At 43.5% G+C, this 21,357-nt stretch overlaps 1 protein-coding gene across 1 annotated transcript in view; it reads right to left on the bottom strand.

Annotated features, from left to right (window-relative positions):
* The window catches only part of POLR1E (RNA polymerase I subunit E), a 28,944-nt gene extending 9,942 nt beyond the window's left edge, over positions 1 to 19,002 (bottom strand). Inside the window, exons 1-9 of the mRNA XM_065406137.1 lie at positions 18,918 to 19,002; positions 15,947 to 16,050; positions 12,905 to 12,981; positions 8,545 to 8,630; positions 7,709 to 7,764; positions 5,090 to 5,234; positions 3,695 to 3,802; positions 2,944 to 3,040; positions 139 to 272 (exon numbers count right to left, since the gene is read on the bottom strand). Coding sequence (XP_065262209.1) covers positions 139 to 272; positions 2,944 to 3,040; positions 3,695 to 3,802; positions 5,090 to 5,234; positions 7,709 to 7,764; positions 8,545 to 8,630; positions 12,905 to 12,981; positions 15,947 to 16,050; positions 18,918 to 18,981 — 871 coding nt within the window. The 5' untranslated portion in view covers positions 18,982 to 19,002. The remainder of the gene's footprint in view (positions 1 to 138; positions 273 to 2,943; positions 3,041 to 3,694; positions 3,803 to 5,089; positions 5,235 to 7,708; positions 7,765 to 8,544; positions 8,631 to 12,904; positions 12,982 to 15,946; positions 16,051 to 18,917) is intronic.
* Between the last annotated feature and the right edge of the window lie 2,355 nt (positions 19,003 to 21,357).

Below are 21,357 nucleotides of genomic sequence, written 5' to 3' on the forward strand. Positions count from 1 at the left end.
TCTGTTAGCGCTCAACTGTCATCTTGGTGGAATTTTTTTTTCTTTTTCTGGATTTAAGACTCCATTAGTTACAATACAAACCCCAGTTCACAGCTGAAAGGTAAGTAGGGCAGAGAGATACTCCTGCTATTAACTTACGTTTCTTCTTAATCACTTTCTGGAAACTGAACTTGATGAGGGCATCCAGAAACCACAGACACCGCGCCTTATGGTCCGCTCTGTCCTCACTTAGCGGCATGGACTTCAGTTCTTCTAGAACGAAGGAGCAATGGCTAAAAGGAAGAAGAGGGCACAGGGCATAAAGAAATGGGGTTTTGGATACAGCACACTAGGACAGGGGATGCCCGAGTGTAAGGAATACACAAATAAGGCCAATTCTGCAGCTAGTTTAAATTCACAGAGCTCCACTAACTTTGATATGGCAAAGCCAATTTACGCCAGCAGAGGATCTGGCCTCATGTGTCAGAGCATTCACTAACCTATCGTGCTCTACCCAGAACCTTTAAATGCACTAATGTTTAATGATGAAAGGCAGGAGTAGTATTCTCTGAGCAGACAGAGAGAGTCCCGAGAAGGACACTTCCACCTAGGGAAGATATTGCTCTGAAAAGGAATGCAGATGATCCTTCAGTGTACTAATATGGCGGACAATAGCTGTCCAACCTGTGAGCCTGTCTACTCTAACCTCAAACCTCACCCGGGCACAACAGTCTGCATTCATCCGCGGTCTACGCAGCTGCTCGGGCCTTTCATCTCCTCTTTATGGTTCCCCCTAGCCTCGACTCTCCAAACTTCAACGTGTTTCCTGTTCAGCAGCTTGTCTAGAACAGTGCCCAGAATGACGACAGGTTTCAGAGGGGCAGCTGTGTTAGTCTGTATCAGCAAAAACAACGAGGAGTCCTTGTGGCACCTTAGAGACTAACAAATTTATTTGGGCATAAGCTTTCGTGGGCTAAAACCCACTTCATCGGATGCATGGAGTGGAAAATACAGTAGGCAGAATATATATACACAGCACATGAAAAGATGGGAGTTGCCTATCAAGTGAGGGGTCAGGTCTAACGAGACAATTTAATTAAAATGGAAGTGAGCCATTATCAACAGGAGGAAAAAAGCACTTTTGTAGTGGTAATCAGGGTGGCTCATTTCAAACAGTTGACAAGAAGGTGTGAGTAACAGTAGGGGGAAATTAACATGGGGGAAATTCGTTTTTAGTTTTTGTAGTGACCCAGCCACTCCCAGTCTTTATTCAGGCCTAATTTGATGGTGTCCAGTTTGCAAATTAATTCCAGTTCTGCAGTTTCTCGCTGGAGTCTGTTTTTGAAGTTTTTATGTTGAAGGATGGCTACTTTTAAATCTGTTATTGAATGTCCAGGGAGATTGAAGTGTTCTCCTACTGGCTTCTGTATGTTACCATTTCTGATGTCTGATTTGTGTCCATTTATTCTTTTACGTAGAGACTGTCCAGTTTGGCCAATGTACATGGCAGAGGGGCATTGCTGGCACATGATAGTATATACCCCATGCTAATTTCCCTCTACTGTTACTTACACCTTCTTGTCAACTGTTTGAAATGGGCCACCCTGATTACCACTACAAAAGTGATTTTTCCTCCTGTTGATAATAGCCCACTTCTGCTTTAATTGAATTGTCTCGTTAGAACTGACCCCCCGCTTGATAGGCAACTCTCATCTTTTCATGTTCTCTGTGTATATATATTCTGCCTACTGTATTTTCCACTCCATGCATCTCATGAAGTGGGTTCTAGCCCACGAAAGCTTATGCCCAAATAAATGTGTTAGTCTCTAAGGTGCCACAAGGCCTCCTCGTTGTTTTTAGTGCCCAGAATGGGGCCATCTGCCCCCATGCTCAGAATCACCATTTGCTTCCTGTTCGTTTTAATATCCATGCTAGTCTTCAAACCCTGGGATTTCCCACCCAGCTCCCTCCTCTGGCCCCCAGCACTTTTCACGTTTACCTATCCAACCTCATCTCTTTCTGTTTGCCAGCCAGTTCCTTACACTTCTCTTATTCCCATTCCCCCAAACAGTAGCTCTCCTGGCTGCACCTACGCAAGCAGGCAGAGACTCTGCCTTTGGCTTCTGGCGGTTTCCTAGACACCCCAGCTCTCACTGTTATAAACTCTGCACACACAGATGCATGCCCCGAGTCATCCCTTGGCCTGCTTCCTAGATTTCAGCTCCTCCCACTGGGGCAGAGTTCACAGATCAGTTCAGGTTATATCCCACCTTGTGATAAAGAGAACAAAACAAAGAAGGGGCTCATCTTATCCAGCGTTGGAACCACAACTTTGAAGTCAGTATTACTGTTATTACATCACGGAACATGTTATTTTAAGAAAGAAATGAGCCTTTTTGGAACAAAGATAAACCTACCAGCCACAGTAGAAAATGGTCATAAGAACATAAGAATGGGCATCTAGCTCAGAATCCTGTTGGCTGATAGCGGCCAGTGCCAGATGCTTCAGAGGGCGTGAACAGAGCAGGATAATTTATCGAGTGATTCGTCCTCTGTCTTTCAGTCCTGCTTCTGGCAATCAGAGGCTTAGGGATACCCAGAGCATGGGGTTGCATCCCTGACTATCTTGGACAATAGACACTGATGGACCTATCCTCCATGAATATTAAATATCTAATTCTTCCATCTCGTGATCTGGTGCCAGTTGGCTAACAAGGTTTTGAAACAGCACTGAGCTTATCCATCTGCTAATTCCTGGGGCTACTGGTCCATCTGATGAAACAACAGAATAATTCTAATGAAATCTGTCTTGAAATTCCACTAGGGATATACATCTTCCTACGGGTCAACTAAGTTCTACAGGTGTTTTCCTTCATGCTAGAAGCTACTCGTTTTTTCAACTCATTTCATTACAAGGAACTGACCACTCTATTTGCCCCATCAATAAGCCTAGAGCATCCTTACCTCTTCTCTTCTGTCTTCTTAAGGATCTCCTCAGGAGTAATGCTAACAAAAGCTGCAGCTGGAGTCTGCAGCGCTTCATATTCGGCAGGGGAGAGGACTAGAGAGGTTTTAAGAAATAATAAAGAACACTTTGCTCTTTCAGTTGAGGCTCTAGAAGCCCTTAACGACCATTATGGGTCACAACAGCCCTGTACAGTAGGCAAGTCATGTAGATTTACATTACACCAAGGGCTCATTTCATCCATTGCGCGACTGCTCACAGCAACAACCACCACTAATAATTGAGAGCAGCGAAGAACAGTATATCCGACTAACGCTGCACGGGGAGATGTACTGTAGGCAGGCACAACAATCACAGGGACTGGAAGCCAGCCGGGATTAATGTCCCTGTAGGTTTTGATTCCATGATGAAGCATCTCTCCTGGTACTTGGGTCAACAGTCCAAATTCTACCTTTTGCTCCCCATAATACCCCCCATAACACTTACGGTTGACATCTACTTCACATTCGCACAGGGGAACGCACAAAATCATCTCCTCTGGGAGAAGCCGCTCAAAAGGCCAGATATGTGATTTATAGGCCCAAAGCCCTAAGGCACACTCTCAAATCCTCTGTCCCCAGCATTTTGTTCATGAACAGAAATTACTCCTCTCAAATGACACACAACTCTACTGCTCACCCGAGTCTGAACCTTTCCTTTAATTCCGTATTTTCAGCTGGGTAAAGCAGTGCTTTGCCCCATAAAGGATACGGTCCTCAAACCTGTAGACATTCTCTGGTCTGTCAGCATCTTCCTGGCAGGGAGGTAGGAAGAGGGAGACATCTTGCAAATCATCCTGAGCGGCGTCACTGACTAAAGCTTTCAAAGCAAGCAGGAGATGAGAGAGTGCTTGAGCCAATGTGAACGTGAATGGAGCCACAAAGCGAACGCTTGTGTTTACTGTCAGTCTATGCCAAGGGAATTCTTGGTTAAAAACCGAGAACTCTTCTGGCTAGAATTTTAAAGCTCCAAATGCGGTATGGTATGCGGGGGGGATACTGGAAGCTTTTGAAATGACTAATAAATCAAACTCATGACAATGATTCTGCAAATTTCTATTGTTTTCCCCACTCCAAGTAGAGTTAGCTACGGTACGCAGAACAGTCGTGTGTGTGCAGAACATAGTGCATTCTCCTATTGGGAGCTTTTGGGGATCATAGAAATGGAGGCCTGGAAGAGACCTCAGGAGGTCACCTTCTCCATGCCCCACACTGAGGCAGGATTAAATATACCAGACCATCTGACAGGTGTCTATGTAACCTGTTCTTAAAAAACCTCCAAGTGACAGAGGGATGGGGACTGTCTTTTTATTGTCCGTTTGTACACCGCCTAGAACAGTGGGGCCCCAATCTCCATGCAATACTGAAATATTACTACTATTAATAAAGAGCCTAATTCACTATTGTGGTTCTCCACAGTTTTATGCCACTGTCATCACTTCATTGCTCGCAACTCTGGGGACTTGCAAAACCCCATCTGGAGCATGAAATAACATGGTGACACAATACTGTGGAACTGAAGCAAGAGCAGCCTTCGCTTCTGCTGCTTGTCTGATCCGAAGCCCAGACCCAACAGGGTGACTTAGCTTGTCGGTTTTAAAGCTTTGGGGTCAGCTGGTCCTTTGTGCCGGCCTGATGTGGAATAATTCTTTAAAGGATAAGGTGTGACAGGTTCTGTAGACTAATGTTCTACGCGAACAGCTCACAGAACTGATGGGGAGAATAACTTTCCAGGACCCTCTGCTACCAGAAAGTTGAGATGGCCAAGGAAAAGAATGTACAATTCACCAATTTATAAGCAGTGTGATCAGAACTAGAAGATTCGATTTCAGCGAGCTTGTAGCAGGGAGGGCTGCACGACTCTCTCCCAGAATGGTAATTTGTTAGTTTGTGGCTGCTCAAATTTCTCCAATGCCACTACTAGAGAGCTCACCACTCTGCTTCATTTAACGCTCCAGGCAAATCCGCCTCTCCCTCCCCTAGTCCTTGAGGTGCGTGAATCCTCTGAATACATTAGAGGAGGGAACAGACACAATGAATTAGCAAGTCTCCAAAAACCCAACAGGGAGGCTTGCTGCTGCTCTTCTGCATCACTCTTGTTACTTACCAGCGACACCTTTTGTCTCTATGATGTTTTCTGCTGCTTTTGTCACAGCCACATTTAAAGTCTCACTGCCAACTTGGTGCATCCTTCGAGAGTTCAGGGCTCGCTTCTGCTTGTTGGTGCCGAAGGCTTCAATACACGAATCCACCTGCACAAGAAACCGATCCAAGTTACTGCACCTAGATACAGAGGAGGTATGCCCTTTGGAAGGTGCTGGAGGGAAGCAGGATACAATCCATCCTGACTAGGAAGAGCTGCTATTGGATTCTACCTTTCAAAGGAAAGGAAATACATTTCATAGCCCTGTAGGACCAAAATTCTCTCTCCAGTTACAGTGGTGCCCTCTACTGGTGTTAACCCGTATGAATGAAAGGAAAACTCAGCCTTTAAATTACAGTCCAGCTCAAGGAAGAGATCGCTTTTGCTATTTTTTTTTTAAAAAGCCAACAAGTACAGAATGAACGAGTCACTAAAAAGAGGGGATGCACGATTTTCAGTATGCCAGAATGCGGCCCCCACAATGACCAAGTGCTAGTGAATCTGAACAATAAGCTGTAAACTAAGACCATGATCCCATAAATGGATCTACATGGGCAAATCTCTGAGTGTGTACTGGTTTCAGACCCCAAGCTGACAGTGGTGTCTGCCTGCCTGGATCTGACCACAAGATCATGGCCTAATGCCCATATGTAAGTGGGCCATCATCTAATGGAACATTAGACAAGATCATAAACAGAGATTCTATTCGATGTACGGTAACTAAATACAGAGGGTTGGGAAAGCTGGAGCTCCTTTTTTAAAAATTGTAAATTTCACTTTTGCTTTGAGCGTCCAAAAGGGTTATCAGGTTATAGCTACAAAGTGTAGGGTCTAAACAGCAGTAACAATAGAGTTACACTGGAACAAAAATGTATTTTCCCCCTCTCCTATATAGTGATTAAGGCTCTGATTCTGCAAAGACTTATGCACGTGCTTAACTTTACACATTGCAAATAGTCTTCTTGTCTTCCATGAGAACACCCACCATGCCTAAAATGAAGGACACATATAAGTCACCGCTGAACTGCCATCTGTCTACATTTAAGGGTTAGAATAATAGAACTACAGGGCTGGAAGAGACCTCAATAAGTCATCAACTCCAGCCCCCAAACGCTGCGACAGGACCAAGTAAACCTAGACCATCCCTGACAGATGTTTGTCCCACTTTTTCTTAAAACCCTCCAGTGACAGGGATTCCACAACCTCCCTTGGAAGCCTGTTGCAGAGCTTAACTGCCCTTAGAATTAGAAAGTTTTTCCCTTGCTGCAGATTAACTTTATTATTTCTTGTTCTACCTACAGTGGACATGGAGAACAATTGATCACAGTCCTCTTTGTAACAGCCCTTCACATATTTGAAGACAGACTGAGGGGGACCCTGATAACATTTCTTTTCTTAAGAAAAAACAATTTTTTAATCTTTCCTAAAAGTCAGGTTTCTAAATCATTTTTGTTGCTGTCCTCTGGACTCTCCTCAATTTGTCCACATCTTTCCTAAAGTGTGGCCCCCAGAACTGGACACAATACTCCAGCTGAGGCCTCACCAGTGCCGAGCAGAGCAGGACAATTACCTCCCAAGTCTTACATATAACACTCCTTATACACCCCAGAGTAATAGTCTTTTTTGCAACTGCATCACACTGATGACTACCTTGGTGCGATCTATTACAGCCCCCAGCTCCTTTTCAGCAGTATTATCACCTCGCCACTTACTCCCCGCTTTGTAGTTGTGCATTTGCTTTTATCGTCCCAAGTGAAGTACTTTGCATGTATCTCTATTGAATGTCATGTTGTTGAATTCTGACCAATTCTCCAATTTGTCAAAGTCCTTTTGAAATCTAATCCTGTCCTCCAAAATTCTTGCAAATCCCCCTCCCCCCCGCTTTGGTGTCATCCACAAATTTTATAAGCATATTACCCACTCCATTATCTAAGTCATTAATGACAATATTGAATAGTACCGGATCCAAGAATGAACCACGTGGGACCCCACTAGATACAGCCTCCCAGTCTGACAGCGAACCATTGATAACTACTCACTGAATATGATTTTTCAACCAGTTATGCACCCACCTAATGAGGAATAGATGAAATTACTGTTGCCCTAGTTTCCTTATAAGAATGTCATGTGGGTCTGTGCCAAAACCCTTACTAAAAATCAAGACATATCATGTCTACCGCGTCCCCTGCCCAGGCCACTAACCCTGTCAAAGAACAATTAACATCAATTAACATTAAACTTGTTCTTTGTGAACACAGACTATCAGGGTTGGAAGGGACCTCAGGAGGTCATCTAGTCCAACCCCCTGCTCAAAGCAGGGCCAATCCCCATGCTTTAGGTAAGCTTAAAATAAATCCGTGAATACAGCCCAACATTTTGGTAGCCGTTAACCTGTTTAACGTTTCCACCACCAAAGCTACAAGAATGATAAAAATGCTGCTGTTACACCACTGAAAACCTCTTGCTCAGCTTCAGAACTGTTGAACTACACCCATTAATGGCAAAAGCGAACAAATCATTTCCAGACTAGTATCATTTCCTGAGGATAGCCCAGTGGTTAGGTTAGAAAAATGAAACTTTTACCTTCTCTCTGTAGGATTTATTCTGATAATCTGATGGGTTGTCATCTATTAAATCATCTACAAAAAGAACAAAAATGAGTCCACTTAGGTATGACTGTGCTACCGCAGGCCGTAATATGTATGTCTTCATTCACCCTGTGCCAGAACCTGGCTTACAAGCTCTCAGGCTTGATACTTGAGAATTTAAAAAAGGATAAACTGAAATGCTAGACAGCATTTAAGAGAGAGACTGGGCAGTCGTGTTACTACAAAGAGCATTAATACTTTGGTTTGATACGTCGCAAAAGCTGTGTCCTGGATTATACCAATATCAGGATCACCTAGTGCACCAAGGTAACATGTCATTGAGGATACTGAATATTTCCCTCTAGGCTTGCGGCAATAAAAGCAGCCCTGTGTTGTCCGGGGATTATTTGATTTCCCAGAAAGGAAAAGGCCCTCTCCAGGCCTGTTCAGTTCTAGCCTTCTCCTAAGCAGAAGACACAAAAGACGATAACACCAAAACACGACCTGAAACCGTTGATTGGGATTAAATTCAACGTTTTCCACCTTCCACCCTGATTTACTCTAACTTTCCCCCGCCCCGTTCTTCCTAAAGATCACCTCTTAGCATGCAATGTGGAAAACAGTAAAAGGGAGAGTAGTAGCTAGCTCCTTAAAGCACTGGAAAAAAAGTGTATTGTGGGGGCATTGTCCAATTGGCTTGCGCTCTTTCACTCAGGGACCAATAAGAACATCCGTGACGTTGGATTGATGGAAACAGGAGCCAAACTATAGGCAGCAGACTGAGTACAGATGTACTGTGATGTCGGTGGGAGAGTTCAGACTTTTACTTACCTGACAACAACGGCTGCATGTTGAATAATTCAGCATTATAGACTTCCATTTGTCCAGCGTCCTTGTCTAACACACCGACAAAGTACCTATGGAGAGCACAGCAAGGGAGGATTAACCAGAGTGATGGTAAGTGAAATACGTTCGCAATACTATATGGCACGGTGCTCTTCATGTCCCTCCTCCTCCCTCCCCGCCCCAGCAGGGACCGATTTTTTCCAATCACAACAACTAGAATTTCACAGTAAAATGAGTTCCATAAAAGTCACATAGGAGGCCTGATTTTTAACCCCAGAGTCTCAAATGAAGGCATCTAAATTAGCCCCCAGGCACACAAAACAGGTGTTGAGACGCCTAAGTGTCATCTTCTATTCTCTTTCTTGTTTCTATTTGCAGGGATCCTAAGACCTCCTCTGAGCGGGATCTCATTGGGTGCGGTGTCTGGTTTCGGAAGCTTAAGAATGAAGTTTTTCTAGGGCTGCCTGGGCTCAGGATCAGTACTATCTGGAGTGCAAAGGATACGGATATTTCAAACCCTGACTTGGTTCTCAGGCAAATAATTGTTTGCTGTAAGCGATTTGGCCAGTTTGGATGGCTCTTTTGTAGACTGTCGGTTCTTTTCAAAGCTCAGATTCCACGTGGCCGTTCTCCGATTATTAATGGCCCCTGGAACCTACGGTTTGGGCTACACTTAAAACTAACAACAGATTAGCTGCATTGGTCAGAGGTGTGAAAAATCACACCCCTAGCCAACATAACTATGATGACCAAACCCCCAGTGTAGACGCAGCTATGCCAACAGAGGAGTGCTTCTGTTTGGGGAGGCAGTGTTCCTATATTGAAAGAAAGACTCTTTCTGTTGGTGTAACCTGTGTCTATGCTAGGAGGCTATGCCAGCATAGACATGTCTACACTAAAGCCTACGTGTGACAGCTTCCAAGAAACTGACTCTACTTTCTCCGGTACTGAGAAAACAGATATTTTTGCAGGACCAAAACAGTTCATTTTAAAGGGATTGAGCCCTCCCTTTCTTTCCAGCCAGCAGTTCAGCGAGAGAAGACAGGTGGTTCAGCGTAACTCTGTGGAGCAGGCTGGATATTTCTCTCATCCACCTGGCAGCTGAGGACATTCTTTTTATGTTGCGTTTGGCAAGGTTTTCAGCCGGCTTGTGCTGGGTCCGCCCCTCTCTCTACCATTTTTAAAACCGGAACTGACTTGGTGAGGACCAAGTATGGCTACAGTATTACATCAGACATTCAGGTGTGCCGAGCTGAGGGAGGAATTCTCTCTACTGCCTTGTCTATTTCACGGGAGCAGTTCAACTAAAGGCGTAATTTCAAACTGATGTAGTTCAAGAGTGCATCATCGAGCTAAGCTGAATCGACACAAGCCAGCTTCAAATTGAATTCAATGTCTCCACAGGGTTTAGATAGGGACTAAGAGCAAAAATACAAGTCTAGTAGCTAATAAAACTTGGGAGGTCATTTCAGGAACAACTATGGACGAGTAGCTGCTAGAAGCTTTATGGAGGCAATGCTGTGTCTTCGGGTTGTGGAGAACGGCAACCCCATTGGTAGCTCCTTCAACTAGACAAAAAGAATGAGTCACACATTCAACTAAATTGAATGGAGAGGAAAGGAATAAAAAAAGGATGGGGTCTGAAGCCTCTAAACAACCCTCAGAAAGAAAAAGAGCACCCTACTCAGACTAGCCAGGTGTCCTCACCTAGGTGCAGTGATCTTCACACCTAAGGAAGCTAGGTTTCCACCCCTCCAGCTTCAAGAACTGGCCTCACATTAGCCAGGCACATGTCTAGGGCTCTTCACCAGCTGTTCCAAGGATTGATTACATCATTAAAACAGTCTCTTAATCATGCCCAATGATATGAGTGTTCAGAGATGGAGTCCTACGTTGGTATAAAATTGCATATCATTGATATTTGTAGCATAGATGTTCATTAGACTAATTGGGTCTCAATTTAACTCTCCAGACACAAGCATAAAACCGCCCCTGGAGCCTTGTTGCAATGACAGTATTGTAAATTAAGTTCTGTCAAAATTAAAGTCACAGCTCTCCTCATTTCATTTGAGACAGAGGAGAACAAAAATACATGACCAGCATGTAATCAATCTCTTTCACCTTTTAGACGAGTTTAGTCCTGGATTTCCTGCTACAGCCACTCTTGGACTGCTTAACAAAGTGGCGAGTAGCAGAAAGGGACTTGCTTTTAATCGAATCATTTAGGAGCCTCAAGTTTAGAAGTAGCATCCCCCTGCTACACTCTCACATGATCCAAAACAAACACTGAGCTAATTTGTTCTCTTCCCACCCACATTGCCCATCAATATTTCAATTGTTATGAGGCACAGAATCAGCAAACGTATGTCAATGCAGCTGTTACCAGTACAGATCTGACTAGGACTCAAACTTGACAAACATTTCTGAAGTTCGCCTTTTTCACTCTCCATTTGTATATAATAAACTTAAGAGACACATCAAGTCAAATTTGACCCCAAAAGGCAGGTTGTCTATTAAAACAAACTTATCTCTAAATCTAAGACCAAACTAGCTGCAAAGTTTAAGTTGTGAGCACCACAGGCAAATGTTTTAGCTGCATCTGCCTGAAAAAATCAGTTTAGTTAGAGGAACAGAAATCCAGTTCTAGGTCTTCTCCACATTCCACATCTAAGGCAGGATTTCCACAGCTGTCTAAGGGATCTGGACATCCAATTACCAACTGATTTCAATAGGATTCCTCACAGATAAGCATATGAGTACGTTTTTGCAGGATCGGGGCCTTGCATGATTTTATTAGTCCGTTCCTATGGAAACAAACCTGGTTGTACTGTTAGGACTATTGCCTGAAGTCATGTAAAAGCTTGTTTTGTTCTTTTTCTCTCACTATTTATATATACAACAAAACCTAAATTTAGGCTCGAATTTGACCCGACAGTGTCTCTTACGGATGCTCCTCCTTCCGACTGCACACACATTAAACTTCCCTTGATATTAATGGGAATGTCAATGTGCCTCAAGGGAAGAACAGATACCCTTAACAGATCCAACAGGAAAGGATTATTTGCTGTTGACTTTTCCTGGATCCACTAATTCCAAAGGTTTCTATCAAAACCAGAGGTTCCCTTACATACAGTTCCTAGATCAAGCAAGACTTGATAAAACAACATTATTATTACTAACGTTTGCCTGGATGCTCCAGCATCTGTTATCTTTTTCTTATTCTTCCCAATGAAAATACCATCCCTTTATGGTGTATGGCAGTGGTTCTCAACCAGGGGTATGCGTACCCCTGCGGATACGCAGAGGTCTTCCAGGGGGTATGTCAACTCATCTAGATATTTGCCTAGTTTTACAACAGGTACGTAAAAAGCACTAGCGAAGTCAGTACAAACTAAAATGTCATACAGGCAATGACTTGTTCATACTGCTCTATATACCATACACTGAAATGTAAGTACAACATTTATATTCCAATTGATTTATTTATAATTATATGGTAAAAATGAGACAGTCAGCCATTTTTCAGGGATAGCGTGCTGTGACACTTTTGTATTTTTATGTCTGATTTTGTAAGCAAGTCGTTTTTAAGTGAGGTGAAACCTGGAGAGGGGGGGGGGGGCGCAAAACAAATCAGACTCCTGAAAGGGGTACAGAAGTCTGGAAAGGTTGAGAACCACCGGTGTATGGAACAGTCAAATAGATCATCAAGCTGCTGACCTGACCTGCAACTGCCCAGTGATCATTCAAGACCAAGGAATCCTCTGCATACACCTCTACCTTGATATAACGCACCCCGATAGAACACGAATTCGGATATAACACGGTAAAGCAGCGCTCCGGGGGGGGTGGGGGAGGGGACTTGGGGGCTGCGCACTCCGGTGGATCAAAGCAAGTTCGATATAACGCGGTTTCAGCTATAATGCGGTAAGATTTTTTGGCTCCCGAGGACAGCGTTATATCGAGGTAGAGGTGTATATCATGTACAGATTCTGCCAAATTTGAAGGGTGGGTTATTAAACTGGATTCTGCAACATCAGTGTCTCTCCTTGGTGATTTTACTTACCCTTTATTTGTTTTTTAACCCAAATCTTCTTAACCTGATGTACACATATACTGCATGGCTAGATATTTCAGCAGCACTCAGCACCTCTCATCGAGAACAATGGGAGCGGTGAGGTGCTGAACTCTTGAAAATCTGCCCCTCTTTCTTTCCGATCCTCAGCAGAAGCTGAGCTCTTCTGAAAATCTGCCCCCGCATTTATAAACAGCACAAATGAAAAGGCTAAGACAAGAATCAAGTAAACAGAACAACTGCTTTCCCTCCTCCTTTGCACGCACTCCATACCTGCATAGGGAGTTACATTTCAGGACACCTGAGCCGAAGTTTTTTCCCACATAAGAAAGCCTGTCTGTCTCCGAAGTCTAAAATACAAAGAAAAGTAACTTTAGTGATGGGGTACTTGTGACACAAATTCTCCATGTGCACTGAACTTTCTAACCAAGCTATTAAGTCCTTTTTTCCTGGGTATCAGATACCAACAAAAGACATTTTTAACTTGTCTACTTTTAGGGAAATTTTCTCATCAAGTCTATTAAAAAAAACCACACCGATATTTCCCAAAGAAAGTCTCAAAAGAAACAACAACATTTCTTACCACTGAAAGAGCCCAACCTGGTAAATAATGCTACCCCCACATTCACCTAAAGGAAGGTAAGAACACTTTACGTGGAAGTTATTGCCTTCATAGTTCTAATAGTATTTTTGGTTAACTTCTGAGCACGCTTAGCACTCTGTCGTGAACTCTGGAATTTAAAAAACACAGCTAGAATGTCTTGTCCGCAATAGTTAAACCTAAAAGTGATGGTTTGTAATAGAACTGCTGTAACTAGTTAGGGCTAAAAATGTATAAGAAATTAACCATCTTTGCTGTTACATTTAAGGTGTTGTTTCAGATGCATTAGTTAAAGTTACATCCAGCCTTCCATTATAACTGTTGCTCATAACTTCCTGAAAATTAATTCTCCTCCTGGACTGAAAACTGCTGTGTTTTGTCTCAGCTCCAAGGTTATTCCTGGGGCAGTGGTAGCACGAGTAAAATTAATTCAGTGATTTTTTAAAATGTAATTTTAATACACACAAGCACACACTATCACTATATATACACACACGCTTTTGAAAAACTGGACTTCTTTATGTGCCCTTGGACTCAAAAATAGCTGAACTTTAAAACTTCATTGCATCGTCAGTTTATGTCCCCAATCCCGAAAGCTGAGTGCGATTCAGCCACTCTGAAGAGTTTACAGGATTAGGGCCTATGTTTAAAAATGATTTAAATAAAGAACTTTCGTACATCTGCAGTACAAAATTTCTACCTAGTTTGTGGTTGAACATGTGTATACTATTCAGTAGTACTAACTGCGTAACTCCACAATAACTCAGGTAAGTTTTTTCCTTTTCTGGCTTGTTTCTCTTTCAACTAAAGCCAACACAAGCAAAACTTTCACACAAGAGAATTCAATCATAACAAAAACTACAGCAATGCAAATGTTAAGGTTAGAAATGTAAACATGAAAAATCAGAAAATGCAACATGGTTTTTGCAGTCATCTTAGCCTGCCTACTCTGCAAATAATAGCTTTACTTTTTTATTAGGTATGCTGTTAACCATATACCTAATATATACAGTGTGCGCAACATGGGAAAGTCAATATTACTTTCAGAATCTATGACTGTGTGTGTTTAATTTGGTAACCTTAACTATATTACTGCAATGGTATTTTGCATTTAACATATGAGCCAGAGCAATTCAAACTTGCAGTGTACTGCATTATTGAACCTTGTTACTATCCCTTTATATAATTGGTATTAATACACTTGAAGTACATTGTTTGGTAAACTATATGTGTCTGATCATGAATTGCTTTGACAAAACAAAATCATGCTTTCATACCTATCAACACACTAATATTCCGTACTACTTCTTAAGGTTACACTGACATCTTGTGGTTTTGTAGACTACAGACTGCAGAATACACGCTTTTTAGAGAATTGAGGAGCTCCAGGTATCAGTGCACAGACTATTCCTCATATTAACATGGCAGACAGAAGCTAACTCAAAGCTACAGGCAAAAGCTCTTCCCGCCTTTCTCCCGCCCCCCCACCCACCCCCCGCCACTGTTCCAAGCAGCAGCTTTTTCCATTTAAACTTCTGCTACCACTTTCCCTCACTCCAATCTGATTTCTGCTGCTAAGAACAGTCTCTCCACCATGCAAGCTGAAATAAGGGTCTGGACATATCCAGAATCTCATAAAATACCATAAAGTTGAATGGTTTACTTTGGGGGTTTGTGTTTTGTTTTTAATTTACATGGAGGGTTCATTGGCTACTTTCTCTTTCAAAAGCGACAAAGAGTCCTGTGGCACCTTATAGACTAACAGATGTATTGGAGCATAAGCTTTCGTGGGTGAATACCCACTTCGTCAGACGCATGTCCAGACTAACATGGCTACCCCTCTGATACTTTCTCTTTTAAGGGGCACCATCAATTTGAAATCTACCCAATTTTTTTTCTAAGTTAGTTTAAAACGTTTTCAGTTACTACACCTGCTTAAATCCCCCTCCTAATTTATGATGCTTTACCATCACATTTGTTTTAATGTTTTCCTCTCCACTGCTTGGAGGGGGGGGGGGTAGGGGAGAGAGGGGAAGAGCCACAAAACAATAGCCCAACTAAAGCCCTGCTCCTACAATCAGATCCATGCCAGTAGACCCATAGACAACCCTACTGGGAACAATGGGGCGCCATGCAGATCCAATTTCAAGACTGGGGCCTATCTCCTTATACAAGAGAACCAGTGAAAATGACTGTACATGAAGAGGATGCCAAATGCACAAACAAAAACCTGATACAAACAGAGATTTTCCTTCACCCCAGGACCATACGAATTCACAGACTGGATCAGACCCAAAATTCATCTAGTCTAATATCGGTCTCCAAATTTGGGCAGTTCCAAATACTTCAGAGGAAGGTACAAGAACTCCAAAATAGCAGATGAAGGAGAATCTGCCACCACATTAGAGCTCATCTTGATGTCTAATTGCTTAAAATATTTAATACATATGAGCAAAAGATTTAATAATCTTCCAAAATGAGTTATTCACTATAACGCTACATATTTTATATCCATACAATATCTTTCATTTCTTGTAATCTTAGGTGTTATACTTGTAACAATAGCAAGTTACAAAAATATACAAAAGTAAGATTTACATATTTTTCAATACTTCTTGGCAAAAATATCCTGATTGACGAAGACAAAAACCTGGTAATAAACAGGGATCTGATATTTCACTGTAGAACTCTTCTACAATGACAAACAAACTTACCAAGATTCTTTGGTGTTTCTTTCTGGGATTAGTAGTGTCTTTGCTTTTGTATAAAGTAAAATCCATGTTTTCAGAATTCTGCAGTTTTCCATTTGAGAATTGAACTGTAATAAATGTGTAAGGAGAAAGCATTTGAAACAGTACAGATAAAGGTAATTGGTATGTTTAAAATAAAAATGTTGATAGCAATGCCAAGAAAGAGGTTGTTTTTAATGAGAATTTTGGGCAGCCTGAGTTATGTCAGAGTTAATTTCAGAATACAAGTGATTTTTTTTTTCAGAATAATTACTCCACTTTGGAAACCAAGTAATTATTCTGGAATAAAGTGACTTTTCTTATGACACAGTATCCACACAGGAAGTGAGTCTGGAATATCTACCGCAGAACAGTTTACTCTGCAGTGGTTATTCCACTCAATTTCCGAGCATAGACAGGACCTTATATTGTGCTACAGGTGTAGAGCAAACAGAGGGTCACTAATGCCCTACACCTGAGACGTCAGTGATTTGTCCCGAGTAAGATGCCAGAGAATTTCCCTGGCAAGGCTAGACCAAGGCTTGACAATAAAGGATGTCATCAGACATGATTTGAAAGATTCTACTATTTGCCCCAACTGAGATAAGGGCCCGGTGTCCTAGGAGCTGTACAAACAGTCAGAAACAGACCCTGAAGAGCATACAATTCCTCCATCACTGACAATTTTGAAATCAAGATGGGATGTTTTTTTCAAAAAGCTCTGCTCTAGGAATTATTGTGGGGCAGGTCCCTGGCCCATGCTATAAAGGAGATCAGACTCGATGATCACAATGGTCCCTTCTGGCCTTGGAATCTATGAATTTAAACAATCTTTTGAATGTAGACAGCTCCCTGAATTTAACCTCAACACTCGGAGACTATTTGTATAATGTTCCATTCATCTCTATGTTCATGAATCTATGTTGACTGCAGACTTCAAAGGGACCACGCACATACATGCACTCATTTGCTTTCTCGGAGCAGAGCCCGAATGCAGCACAGTGAAGGCGATGCAAAAAAACACATTGTAATAACAAGGCTGGTGTGAAAACACAGCAAAGGAGCAGCTTAGAAACAAGCAGCCTGCCCTCCAGAAAACTGCCTTCTACCTTTATTTGTCTTTCACTGACTTTAATTTAGGGTTGATTATTTTAATAGCTACAATTCTGCATTTTTTCTTGAAATCTCACAGGTAAATATTTTGTCACACCTCCAAAAACTGAGTACAGTTGCACAGTGGTGCATGCCAGTTAGGGTGCATGCCAGTAGCACCTCAGTTAGGGTGACCAGATGTCCAGATTGGCCAAACCGGACAGTCTCTACGCAAAAGAATAAATGGACACAAATCTGACATCAGGAATCAACATTCAAAAACCAGTGGAAGAACACTTCAACCTCTCTAACCACTCAGTGACAGACAGAAGGTGGCAATTTTGCAACAAAAAAATTTCAAAAACAGAATCCAAAGAGAGACTGCTGAGCTTGAATTAATATGCAAATTAGATACAATTAACTTAGGTTTGAACAGAGAGTGGGAATGGTTGGGTCATTACACTAATTGAATCTATTTCCCCATGTTAAAATATCCTCACACCTTCTATGGGTCATCTCGTTTACCACTTCAAAGATTTTTTTCCTCTCTCCTGCTGATGATAGCTCATCTCAATTGATTGGCCTCTTACAGTTTTTTTTTTTCTCTTGGGACAACTAATGAAAAAACAGGGAGTGGAGTGACCGTCAAAGGTTCAAAATCAGGGTGCCGGATGGGGACACCGAGCAGAGAACCCCGGACAGCGCCCACTGCTCCTCAAAGGTGTCAAGGGAGCCAGCGGACGCTGCCCAGTGGAACTCTGCCCGGAGACGTGAGACCAGGGAGGTACGGAAATAGGCCCCAGAGTCGCAGAGCACCCCCTTGTCCAACATCCTCTCCCTGGTATTGTAGACGGTGAGTTTGGCTAAACCCAGGAGGAGGTTGATGAGGAGGTCTCGTGACTTTGTGGGGCCACGGACAGGGTGTGCGTAAATGAACAGGTGTGGGGAAACGTGCAGCCAGAACCTCAACAAGAGGCCTCTTACATTTGGTATGGCTACTCCCACCTTTTCATGTTCTCTGTATGTATAAATAGCTCCTTTCTGTGTGTTCCATTCTATGCATCCCATGAAGTGGGCTGTAGCCCACGAAAGCTTATGCTCAAATAAATTTGTTAGTCTCTAAGGTGCCACAAGTACTCCTGTTCTTTTTGCGGATACAGACTAACACGGCTGCTACTCTGAGTCCCGATTATTGGGCCTTTTTCGTATATAGGCTCTTATTACCCCTGTCCTGATTTTTCACATTTGCTGTCTGGTCACCCTAACCTCAGTCCTCATAGACATCAGATACAGACGCCTGCTGTGGCCATAACAACTCCAGGGTGAGGGATTCACCCTCCACCCCTGAGGGCAGCAGAGCGATTCCCTTCACGGGCAAGCAGGAGGAAGGAGCAGCCAACAGAAAGGACTCATCTGACCACGGTGGGCTCTGCAGCCTGCCTAGGGAAAGTGCCCCCCAGAATTCGCCTCTACAACGTGCAGGGTCGGGAGAACACCGGGCAGATCCAGCCGGCCGGGAAGGACGAAACTCACCTAAATCCAAGCCAACAAACGTCCCTGCGATCAAAGCCGGGCACCGGGCGGGCAGACCCCTGCCCGCAGCTACGCGCCCACCCCGAGCTCGGCGGACACAGCCGCCCCCCGAGACCCGCGCAGGGCAGAGAGGGGTGCCCCGACTCCCGGGCTGCTGCTGGGGGGCGCGGGGCAGCAGCGCCCCTGGCCGGGGGAGCCGGTCCCCGCGCACCGCGTGGCGCAGGAGGGCGCGCAGCCAGCGGCCCGGACCCTGCGCCCCAGGGCGCAGCGGGGCGCAGCTCCGGGGAGAGCTGCCCGTGCTCCGCCCCAGCGTACGGGGCGCGACTCTTACCGAGCGGGGCGCTCTGGGCCTCCTCGGGGTCCCCCCGGTAGCACCAGCGGGCGGCAGCGGCCATGGCGCGGCTCCTCGCGGCCGGCTAGAGACAGGCTCCCAGCCGCGATCGCCACCTACAGCCGGCCGGCGCACGGAGCTGGAGACGCCCCCCGTTCAATGGCCCGCTGCGCAGAGAAGAGCCGGGTCTGTGCGTCGCCCCCTGGGCCTCTGCTCTGCTCTCACCCTGCCTGGGACGCACAGCTGCTCTGTGCTCGCTTACTGCGAGCACTGCGGGCCCTCTGACAACAGGGCTACAAGGAAAGGTGCGGTCTGGTGCCCTCTCATTTCTGGGAGCGCCTCTGCATCTTCTGCTGAAAGTGGTTTTTCCCCCCCCACCACCTTTTTATGCATTGCCATGAGTCAGTCCTAAGAGGACAAGAAGAGTTGCAAGCAGTGCAGTGGGTATCATCATTAAATACAGCAGGGTTGGAGCAAGCTTCTGAAGAACTTCCTAGGAATTATGTCTACTTACCACCACATGGCAAATGTAGGGAGAATATTACAGTCAAACATAACACACTGATCGACTAGATTGTTACAAATGGCTAGAAATAGACCTACCACCAGTTTTGCCTGGTTTAATAAGAACTTCAGGAGTTGCCCCATTATATTTATTATTTGAATGGCTGAACTTTATGAGTGTGACCCACAATCTAAAACTGTCCATCTTAAGCAAGAGCTGCGGTGACACTGTCAGGAAGAAAGGCAGAGTGGGGGTGTGAGAGTTTGAGAGAAAGGAGACCCCCTTTCATCAGAGCTCATTTGAACTCTTGTTTCACAAGCCTTTGAACATTTGGGGCTGCACCATAGTTTAGTCCAGTCCAGAATATTAGTCCAGTTATTGCCTTTTTTGCCATCTGTTCTTTAGTGAAACCACATCCCTATTTGACAACTAATGATTCTTTCTGTTCCCAAATGTACATAAATAGTTGTCAATATTATCCTTAAGCACTCTGCTTCCAGTTGAGGTCCCCTCAAACACATATACCCCATTTCTCTAGGGAGAGTTGTTGGTCTGCTTACAACTATCACTTGGCTAACAGTCAACTTTAAACATTCTTCAAATAACATCTTTGTGGCCAGTCTTTGCGTACATGTTAACTGGAGCGTGTGTCCCCCAGACCAGCTTTCTAGACCAACAGTTTTCTGTCATGCCAACAGAAAAAAAGTTTAGACAAAGGCTATTGGGTAGAATTTTGATATTAATAAGAGATAAGAGGTGTCTTTGGATATTAATACAAAACAATTATAATTACCCGTATCTGGATATATTATTCTTATCATAGATGTTGATGAGTCTCATTGGCTGCAGGCTGCTGATTCTCTAAGAAGTGAATTAAAATAGTCTGCATGGAGGGAGGGAAAAGCTGAATGAGAGATGGTGCCCATAGCCATTGTCTTCTCTTCTTCTCACAGCCTGTGTCGGTCTGTCACTTCGGAGCCTATGGCTGAGGTAAGCTTATTTTAGATCTCAGAAAAGCAGGACACTGCATTATTTCTGTTTTAAAATAAGCCACACTCTACAGGTACTTGAACTCAAGTTTGCAAAATCCTTTGGGAGCTACCACTGCTTCTCCTGGCCTATATTGCATGATGTCATTTGTGAAATTACAGGCATCCATAGGAAGACCTTGATACAGCACATTGCAACGATGGATGGAAAGAAGAAAATCCTGCCTGCACTAGAATGTTAATTTTTCTTCCTCTCTCCTGTCTGGCTCATGCAAGAGGATAGAGTCTGCTGCTACCAGCCAATGGAATTATTACTTTTTTTAGTTCAAGTGATAAAAGCTCATTGCTTTAGTGCTGAAGTTTGAGATTCGGACCCAGCTGAAGACCCAAATGGAGGAAGGAGAGGAGAGTGCTGTTACAAATTGGCATCCGACGTGGCATGTGATTTTGTAAGGACCTGTCTACAGTAGCAAACTGGTTCATTGCCGACAGTGGGTCTGTGTCTTAATGGCTGTGAATTAAGGCGATTTTTTGTGTTAGTTCTGTGCAGGGATTTCTAGGGGTCTGGCTTATTAGTATTTTTGTATCTGTTCTTTCCAGTGTCTGATGCATGTTTGATTTAAACTTTGGTCTAATGCATTTGTAAACTGCTTTAGTTAAGATGGCTCTAGATGTTGTATTATTTTCTGTATATTAATGAGGGAAGAGAAGCTCATCCTTGTTATTCTCTGGAGCCATTATTGGCGCTGGAGGAATGCCTGGTTCTGGGACAATCTACACTCATTGCTATATTTGCTTTCCACAAGCTACTCTTAGTATAACTTTTTGTGAGTGATGCACTCAAATATTTGGATGCTAATATTTTAATGGTATTGTTAAATTTATTAACCTTAATTTGGGATAGTGCAGATTATATACAGTATGTTTTTATGTTTTATATGTTATG

This window comes from Emys orbicularis, chromosome 6 (genome assembly GCF_028017835.1).
Source record: "Emys orbicularis isolate rEmyOrb1 chromosome 6, rEmyOrb1.hap1, whole genome shotgun sequence".
Lineage (NCBI taxonomy): Eukaryota > Metazoa > Chordata > Testudines > Emydidae > Emys > Emys orbicularis.